General features: G+C 37.3%; 1 protein-coding gene across 1 annotated transcript; it reads right to left on the bottom strand.

The window, feature by feature from the left end:
• Positions 1 to 1,297: 1,297 nt before the first annotated feature.
• Positions 1,298 to 7,404, bottom strand: LOC146662011 (sialoadhesin-like). Its single transcript, XM_085418408.1, is given in 7 exon segments — positions 1,298 to 1,376; positions 1,473 to 1,542; positions 3,326 to 3,607; positions 3,683 to 3,988; positions 4,223 to 4,591; positions 5,367 to 5,436; positions 7,325 to 7,404. Coding segments are annotated over 6 exon segments (1,149 nt in total). The 5' UTR covers positions 5,410 to 5,436; positions 7,325 to 7,404.
• Between the last annotated feature and the right edge of the window lie 3,172 nt (positions 7,405 to 10,576).

Raw genomic sequence — 10,576 nt, 5'->3', positions numbered from 1 at the left:
AATATGCAGGGCTTTGGACTAAATAATGAAAACAAGCCAGATGCAGCATCTGTGTTTTCCAAAATAATTTTTCTGACTTCCACTTTTCCTCAGTCCATTTTAAATAAACTTTTGTTAGGACTAAAACGATCAAATAAAGCTGTTTTTATGATTTTATATAAACATTGCATGTGATCATTAAAGTGTTGGCACTCTGTGTTTTTGAGTCGGATGCTTCATTCAACAAGGTTGTCTTTATGAGTTTTATTTGCCTTTGCAAAGAAGTCAAATGACAGTACAGAGAACATGACGGCACTTTATGTTTTTACAAAGAGCTACAGTAATACTAGAATATATACAGAATCAAAGTATCTACCTGCCAAAGATTACATGATGACAGAAAGAGACAATATGAAGCCTTTCATTCAGTAAAGTCAGCTTGACACACAAGCAGAAGAATCTTATAATACATCTTATGGAGAAATGATGAACATAGACTCTCTTGCATATTTATATCAGGGAGTTCTTTTCTCAAGGTGCATAACATAGGAAGGAGAATATTTAAATCAAGTACACAAACGATTCAAACATTTTTATGGTTTACAATTTCCTGCTAATTGTTACGACATAGCTATGCTGTAAATTTCCCACTGAAGCAAAAATCCCCAGTTAATATTTAAACTTGCGCTAAGTTACGTGGCTCTTGGCAAACTGGACATTTCATATTGAAATGAATTGACGGTGCTTGTGAAACTAACCACACCTATCCTATCAGCACCATTTGGAGATCGCGCCCACACAATATTTTGGTCAGATATAATGCAGAAACTACAGTATTATACCGGTAACACAACTTCGGCTCTTTGCAAGTACCTGCACAGACAGTATGCTAACACGAAGTTAGCCAAGAATCCAGAGTCATGTTAAAGCTGAGTAAATGCTGAACCTTGCCCAGCACCGTGATAAAGGGGGGTGGGGCGTGGGGTGGGGGACGTCCTTTTCAGTGAAGCTACCCACTTTTTGAACATTTGAACCTGGGTGTACTTAAGCAATATACTGCATTACCTTTAAGAAAAGTTCTGTGTAATGTGTAATAACTTTTCTACTTTTTTGAGTATTGATCCCAACACTGATCACAACAAATGAATCAATTCCCATCCTTAGGGAAGGCAGCAGTGGTTTGAGGAGAGATAATTCTGTAATAACATCCCTATAGTCAAAGTAAAATGGTCATACACAGCTGTTGAACATCAAACTATAAACAAATATGTTACATTTTAATGGTTTAGCAGGTAGCATTTATCATCCTGCAGTCACTTTAGTTGATGTGTTGTGATGTTACTCTGCTCATCTGACAGCTCTATGTCTGTTTGTTGGAGCATCTTGATTTGAACCAGCTGAAGGATAAAAACAAATGAGAAACAATTAATCCTTTTTGTTTTATTAGAGACGAGTCGTTTCAAATGAGTTTGTCATAGAAACATTTGTCTCACCACTCAAAAATGCTCAGTGTGGTCAAAAGCATTATGATTCCCACAGTCTTCGTTATAGTGTAGACACCAACCAGGTTTCCAGCTGTAATGAAAAAAAGAGTGATGAAAAATAGCGGCAGAATAAATGTTAAAGAGTAACTGAGGTCTGTTAAAGTGAATCAAAGTCAAGAAAACTTTAATTTATGAAACAAACAGTGCAAACAACTGCTGAAGAAGCATTGTTTTGTTTTTAAAATTTCACAGCTGAAAAACAACATGTTGAAAGATGAAGCACAATCTATAAACAAAAAACCATACCGACGCTCACATAAGGCACACTTCTTTTTGTCTCTTGTATAGGTATAACACCAAAAAGTTTGAAAGAAGGAAAAGAAATTATATTAACACTTTGAAATTGGATTCATTAAAGAAAAATAAAATAAAAATCTGTGACTGACTTTACCTTCACAGTAAGTAAGAGTTGAGAGAGCAATGTCTGCTGATGTCTGATTACCCAGATCATTAGTAGCCACACAGTAATAAACTCCTCCATCTGTTACATTGAAGCTGTAAATCTCTCCTTCAGATACGTTCACAGCTCCATCTCTGCTCTTCTTGAACCAGGTGAAGCTGCTGACTGGAGGTTTGGCTCTGCTGGAGCAGGTCAGGTTCACCCAGCTGCCTGCTGACACCAAACCTGATGGACTGATGGATGCTGAGGTGTTTTTGGAAGCATCTGGAGAAAAAGAAATATCCATAGATCAAACTCTGACTGACACACAAAGATGATCAGTGTGCTCACAAGAATTGTGATTCCCACAGTCTTCACTACAGTGTAGACACCAACCAGTTCTGTAATGCAAGAAGATTTCAGAGAAAAGAAATCTGCATGAAATGACAGAATAAATGTTTAACAGTAAATTGTCTGCTGACTGTGTGGAGAGAGGAGGAGACACGCAAAATGAAAACGTGATTGGCTGATTAAAGAACCAAAAACCAAAGGCAAAGCCAATTCAATGATAAACAAAAACCTAAACTGGGAAGACTAGAAAGAAAACATTAAATATCTTAAACGTGAAAACTTGGCATGGATACATTAATAACTAGAAACATGACAACAACATAACAGATGACCGGGGACAAGGAATGAATGACAGCAGACCACATGAATACACACAAGGGTCATGATGGAAAAGAGAACACATGGGGAACACAGCTGGGATGAATGAACATAACGACAAGACAGGAGGAAGTAAACTGAACACACAGAACATGGGATGTAAGCCCGTCAAAGTAAAACAGGAAACACGCAGACTAAGACAAACAGGCTTAACATGACAAACCAACGAGGAAAACGTATACTATAAACCCAGACGTAGGGAAATGGAAACTGGAGATGAGACATGGACATAACTAAGCAACAAACAGGACTTGATGGCTAGGGAGAACACATGACAGATGGAAATGAACACAAGGGGAAACATGTAAACAGAGGGAAGAGAGAGAGGAAGAGACGGGGACACGAAGGAAAACAAGGACATCACTGAGACACATAAAGGACAAAAGGGACTTAAACACGGGGGACATGACAAACTTGCACACTGAAGAAATGATACTAACCAACATAGTGGGAGAGACACTGACATGGGAGGAAACAGGGAAACTGAAACTGAAACTAAATTGTAAATTATACAAAATGGAACATAATAATACAAAAAGGGCAGGCAACTCAAATTGTTTTTAATGTTTAAAGGCTGAACAACCACACAGTGATGGATGAAGCTGATTTTTATAAAGTGAAATTCACTCTCTTATCAATTGTGAAGTATATCACAAAGAAAACTTGAAAAAATGAAAATGCATTTTTTTTGAGAATAACTGGTGAGTAACTTTACCTGCAACAGTCATATGAATCTCTGTTGATGTCTGATTACCCAGATCATTAGTGGCCACACAGTAATAAACTCCTCCATCTGTTACATTGAAGCTGTAAATCTCTCCTTCAGATACTTTCACAGCTCCATCTCTGCTCTTCTTGAACCAGGTGAAGTTGCTGACTGGAGGTTTGGCTCTGCTGGAGCAGGTCAGGTTCACCCAGCTGCCTGCTGACACCAAACCTGATGGACTGATGGATGCTGAGGTGTCTTTAGGAGCATCTGGAGAAAAAAAAATGAAGTCCCACGAATCATGATATGTTGACAGGATCCAACAACAAACTCTGATTGTCTTACATGAAACACTGAGAGTCTCTTCTGTCTCTGCTGTCTTGGTGTCTTTTCCTTGGTTCACAGGATATCTGGCAGAGCAGCTGATCTTCTTTCCATCATGTGTGTCTGACAGAGTGATGTTCTGCTGGATTTTAGTTGTAAAGCTTCCATCTGTGTTTTCCTCTATTTTGTTGTGAGAGTCTTGTTGGAGATTCCAGGTGAGTTGAGGAGGGGAGTGTGGACAGGGAGTGAGAGCTGAGCAGGTTATAGTGACAGACTCCTGCTCCTTCAGATCACCTGAGATTGTAATATTGGGCCTCCAAGGAGAATCTGTGGTTTCACAACACAAACATCAATACTACAGAGCACACATCAGCTTTTAAAATCTTTAAAACTTGTCCTGTGAAATTTTACTATTAAATTCAGACGTTTAGAAATGTCATCAAGTCCTCAGAATAATAACAGTGCATAGACTGAAATAAGAAATTATAAACATTCTCTTAGTGTCAGGCTGTTAGGACAATTTTTCATGGTATAAAATCTAAAACATTTTTCTTTTTTTACCTCTGACTGTTATTTGAAGTGGGTTACAGTCTGCTGTCGCCTTGAATCTTTCACTCTCTACTCTGAAGAAGTATGTGTCTGTGTATGTGGTGGTTAAATTAGAAAACAGAGTGGTGCAGTCTCTCTGACTCAGGTTCCCAGTAATACTCCTTGGATAACCTGCACCATTACTGTTGTAGATGACGTTGGTTGGATTTCTGGCATCAATTTTAATCCACACTCCAAAGGTTTTTCCTGTGCTGATAAATGTCTGTGCTTCTTTGGGTTTGAAGCTACATGGGATTTGCAAACAAGATCCACTCAGTGCTTCCATCGTCTTTGGTGCAGTTATGGAGAGTGCTGTTTTATCAGAACAACCAGCCAAAGCACCTATAAATAAAATTTAATGATTAACCTGTTCAGACATTAATATTATGCAATTAATTACATTATTTTTCATTCTCACATTTCTGAGCAAATTTTTCTCTTTTTTAATTTTTTTTAATTTAGAATTTAAAAAAATCAAAAATATAATTTTTTTAATAGAGAAAATAAAACACAACATATATATAAAACAATTCAAAAATATGAGATACATAATTTCAGAGGTTCTTACGAATTCAGGATGCCTTGGCAAAATGTAATGTTTCCATTTGTCACAAATCTCAACAAATGTATCAACCTGTTAGAAAAAATAATTTTTTCCATTTTGAACAACCTCATGCCAGTCATTTAGTGATGGGATTTTTTTCCACTTAGCCATCTCTTAGTGATAGTCTTACGGGCAGCCAAGCTCAAAGTGCCATATAACAGCTTGGTCACTTTATCCACGTTTACTGAGTATAAACATCCAAACAAGAGTTCATTCCAGTTAAAAATAATCTGTAACTAAGAGTGTATCGAAACCCAAAAATTGTTTTTCAGTGGGCAGGACCAAAACAAATGGAGGCGCTTTCTGAGCAAATTATTCTCTTTTTTAAAATTAGTGAGATAACAACAAACTTTTTTATTCCTCTGTCGTTAACATTTTGTACATAAAACATTTTAATCTAAAGTCAGGATATAAAGAGTTTGAAAAAGTAATGCTATGCTTGCTTGGTATCTAAATAATGTTCACTTTGTAAAATAACTTCAGTGTTTTTGAATGACTGAACAAACAGCTCACCTGAAACAAACAGGACAGTCAGTAGCATGCCAACCGTCATCATGTTCACAGAGCTCTATTGCCTGAATATCTAACGAGAAAAAAAATGAAACACCGTTAATGATTATTATCTATGGTGCTGTAACATTATACTTATTTTGTATTTTAAGATTCACGGTAAACTTTTATCTGCACATTTTCTTCTGTTATCAACATTTAAAATATAAAGTTGTAGTGACACAAAGCTGTTTATTTAAAACTGGAACATCAGTAAAAAAAAGTTATATATTCACTTGTCAGCACATCAAAAAAGGAAAAAAAGTTATAGCACAGAAAATTATTGAATAAAATCAATAAAATGTTACCAAAGAAGCCCAAGTGTATTCCTATCATTTTACAGTTTTTGCAAAATTACAGTGAACCGTGTCAGCCAATGTTGAAGAAAAGGAAGTACAGAAAGATGCTGTTTAAGAAAGTGCATTAAAATCAGTTTGTCACAAAGCTGCTAGGTGTCACATGATGCCCTAAAAACTGTTTAGAAATATTATTTCTAAACAGTTCTAAACATATTATTTATTTTATGCATCAGTTCATTGATTACAATAGAAAGTTACTCAAATTACTTTTACAGTGTGTAAACCAGGGTGGTCAAAATGTTGAAATATAATCAGAATAAGTGCATCCTTAAGTAAAAACAACTGACTGCTCTTTTGTATCCGAGTGTTTACTCTTGGGATGCTCGTAATTTGATTCACAATTTTAAACAGTACATATAATTGTTTATATGTTTTTATGGTCAAACAATTCAGTAAACTACAGAACACATACATTCATACAATCTGCTTAAAACAGGCTGTGAATAGAAAAAAACAAGCTGTGAAACAGTGGCACACCGAGCTGATTTGAAGCTAAAACTCCAAACATAAACTGTTTTTATTCTTTCAGCTCTGTGCTGTTTAAGGGTTTGAGAGTAGAGTATAAATATCCAAGCAAAATTCAAACATAGGCTTAGTCTATGTTCCAATTTCATCAACAAGTATAGTCCTGTTTTAGGATCATATTTTAATGCTTATAGAACAATAAAAATGTAAAATTGTTCATTGCCAATTGAAAGAAAAAACCCCTCATAGAATAAAGCTATGTCTTAGAATTTATTACTGATGGTCAATAGAAAAACACACAGAATTTATACACAACTGAAAGAATTTTACCCCATTTTACACCCTCTTAATTCCCCCACAGACACCTGAGGAATCTTCTAGAAATGTGTTTTCAGTATTGTGATATACGCCACTAAGAAGTGAACGATATTGCAGTACAAGAAAACCCAGGTTTTACCCTGAAGTTACCTGGGCAAGGCAAAATCCTGCTTTTTAGTATAGGCCTCTCATGTTATTCTACCTTAAAAGATAAATAAGCAAATCTTTCGGACTTCAGAATCTCATGGAAGCACTAATTACTTGGGAGCTGGAAGCACTGAAGTGAATTTGTAATGTGTTCTGGTTTCCCCTTGCACCACCATAAAAACAGTGGTGGAAACAGACTACCCAAGGAAGAGAGAAAGGAGTAAGGATGTTTTCTGTTAGAGAAGCACATTAACAGAAGATGCACAAGAAAACACAAGCTGAATGCAGTCTACATAGCATGTCAATGTTTCCTTGGGCAAGATACTGAAGGCTGAGTTGCTTCTGCATGCATGCATGCATATATATGTCTGTGTGTGTAAATGCTGAATAGAAAGCACTTAAAAATAGAAAAAAAGCTTGTGTGAAGGGGTGAATGAGCTGTGTTGTAAAAAGCACTTAGTGCTCAAATATGGTAGAAAAGTTCTATAGAAGAAAAATATTTCTTCTGTTATTTTAAAGCGAACTATGAGAATTATGATATGCAGCATCACACTGGCTTAGGGATATGGTAGGAGCTTCATGTAAGTTACATCTACATAGACAGGACTGGCAAAAAGTTTAAAAATAACTTACCTTTTAGCTTCTTTATCAGTTCCTCAACACAAGTATTAAAATTAAATTTTTGTGTAACCACATTTGCGCTCTTTCATCAACATATGGTTAATTGTGACTCCAGAAGACAAACAATGAGCAGAACACTCACGCAGAGAGCTAAAATTTTGCTTGGAGGACTCAACCAACTTCCTCCCTGACCAACTTCCCCAAAATACAAAGTCTCATTGTCACAAGCGCATACATTTACATATATATTTTAGCACATCAGCACTGGCTGCATCAGCACTTAAAATAATCACAAAGTGTGACAAAGGCCTCAGTAGCAACATATTTTGGTTGTTGAGGAGCACCACCAGGCGTGTGATTTTTTGATGTGAGTATAGTTATTAAAGACAGCACTTATTTTGTATCTGAGCTCAATAAATGATATTTCATTTTTAATGAAGCAACAAGTCTAAATTTTGATTGTATGCTATTAATTAATAGGATAGACTGGAAATAAGCTATTTCTGTTAAATCTCACCTTCTACTTCTGCAACTGTCACGGGCTGCGACGGCAGACCGTGGAGTTGTAGGGAAAGAAGGGCCCAAACGCGAGACTCTAGTGAAAGACAGTGGATTTATTTATGGACAGAAACGACAACTATATACAATCCAAGCACTGTGACTCCTGTGGCGATTCCTCTAAGAATCCCACACAGTGCACGTGTCCATAGCAGTGAAAAGGTGACAACTCCAAAAACCCGATTCCACTCCGTGATTTCCCCTCGTGACGACGTTCCTGACTCCCGACTCCTGGTGACACAAAAACACACACAGCTCAGCAGGCAGCCTTTAGTAGTGAAGCCGATCTCAACACACTACTCTACGGAGGTACTTAACAGGTTCGACTTATAATTCCGCGCCGACTGGGGCTCCGCCACCTTCTTAAATAAGGCGCCCCTCATGAAGCCATCAGCTGCAGCTGGTGAGGGCTAATGGGCGGCAGGTGCGGGAGTCCCCAGTGCGGGAACACTTCCGGGTCGCAGTCCCCTCATCAACCCCAAAACATCCGGGAGCACACAGGGAGAAAGGACAAAAAGGGAGAGAAAACCACCATAACATATGGAAAAACATATACAAGAAATACATGAGCTCTGGGTCATCAGACCCAGACCATGACAGCAATGTTTATGTTGATAGATGTAAATGACAAATCATGTATAATCTTAGTGGTAAAATACAAAATTATTATAAAAATCACTCCATCTAGGAGTTTTGTTTAGAAACATAACAGTACGCACAAATAATCTATTCATTTATTCCCCCCCCCCAAACAGATCTCAGTGAATAGAAATAGTGGGTTGTTGTCGGATCATTTAAAAGCATAACAAAATCAGTAAACTATTTTTGTAACTTAACTTAAAAACTAAACGTAAAAACCTAACTTGCATTTTTTTTGTATTTCTATATATGCCATGGTGATTTGTCAAATCAAATACTTTTCAAAATATTTTTTGTCTTTTTTGAATTTTTCTGTTGATGATGAAACCCTTTCAACAGGCTTTTGGTACTCTGGTACAGTTTTTTTAAATATGTTTCTTTTGACATTTTACAGAAATGTCGGGACAATAGACTTACTGAAGTAAGAATTTAGCATTTAAAATAAGGATGCTTGCATTTCGACAGTGTTTTTCATTTATGTTCTTATTCAGCCCTCAGTTTGTTCTCAGGGTGGTTTAGTCACGGCTTTATATACATACAAACTCAGACCTCTCACTGATATAACATTACAAACATTCTTGGAAACTGCAACTGAAAATCCTGTAAAATAAATAATTATATAACAATAGTTATTCAATAATTATTGTCAAGAAGCCTGAGATCCCTTGGCTTAGCTTCAACAGAAATTAGGCAAAATACCTGAAATCCAGCCTTTGTGGTTGTAATGTAGCATAGACTGACAGAGTTTTAGAACTTTTGCTGGTAGTTATTTCTGCTGTAATCAAATCAGAAATGTAATCAAAATACAATCATAAATCAGTAACTCTCTCTAATGTACAATGTCTCTGTGCAGATGAGACCTTGATCTCTGTATGTGTGTGTGAGGAGTTTGCCTAAAAAACTGTCTGTGTGTGTAAATAGTGAAGCAGGCAGAAAGACAGAGAACAGTGAAGGTTTTCGATTTTATTATGCATTAACAACCAGAGGAAGTAATTTTCAAAGATTCCCTAAGATTTTCTCTGAATACGGGACGATTCCGTCTTTTTACAGGACGGTTGGCAACTCTACTAACTAACCTTATGAATTAAATAAAGTTCACTATCAGTACCATAGCACCCACCCAGCTGTATAGAAACTCCGTCATGCTAGCTAGTACAAGTTATTGTAACTGACGGTAAAAACTCAGCACAACGAAAATAAACTCCACCTAAACTTGGTTTATATCTGACCCAGATAGACTGCAGGTCATAACTTCTTACCTGAAATTCAGTTCACCTGACACTCGGACCGGCGGCCGCCTCGGGTCTCTCCTCCTCCTGCCTCCCCTTTACCTCATCTACCTGCTGGTCTCTTGTGGCAGCTCCGCCATAGCCACCACCAAACAACTGAGTTATTTTACACATTTGGCAGCATCTGGCCAATCCATCACCTTTCATTGTTTATACTGTTATAAAAAATTTTTTTTAAAAAAATCATCGGCCCATAAAAACCACTGGCCAGCGGGCCCGATGGCCAGTCCAGCTATGACTGAGGCTTAAAGTGTGATATTCAGAGGAAGCCAAACATGGGCTGCAGTCTGGGGACAGGTCAGTGAGTGATGGTAAAAGGGCTGAAACAGAGGACAGTAGCATCAGTAGTATCAGTGTGAAGTCTTAAATGTGTTGCAGGAAATATCCGAAGTGATTAACTTGCAATGGCTTACTTGTTTGCAGGTAGAGGCACATGTGGGGAGGAGGTTGGTTTGGGTGAGTTTAAGGTGTTCCAATCCGTGAGAGCAGGGAGGCAGGTGTAACAGAGTTAGAAAACAGCTTAATAAATATCCTCAAAATTGATGTGCTTTCTGAATAGTTGAAGCCACCTGGTGGACAAATACCACAACTGCATTGTTAAGGTTCTAAATCACTGCACAGTACATGCCTCAGCAAAGGAAAATAATCCCAAGCTGGAGGTAGGTGCACGTGAGTGATGCTGTTTTCAGTTTTGTATGTTCATTAGTAAAAACATTTTCATAGCAGTAATTGGTAATATTAGTATTTTTATTAAGAGCAGTACTAGCATGTACCCTGA

This window comes from Rhamphochromis longiceps, linkage group LG9 (assembly GCF_057381845.1).
Source record: "Rhamphochromis longiceps isolate RC_006_pf linkage group LG9, R_longiceps_female_GT1.1, whole genome shotgun sequence".
NCBI lineage: Eukaryota > Metazoa > Chordata > Actinopteri > Cichliformes > Cichlidae > Rhamphochromis > Rhamphochromis longiceps.
Note: the sequence above shows the minus strand (reverse complement) of the source record. Positions and strands in the feature narration are given on the sequence as shown.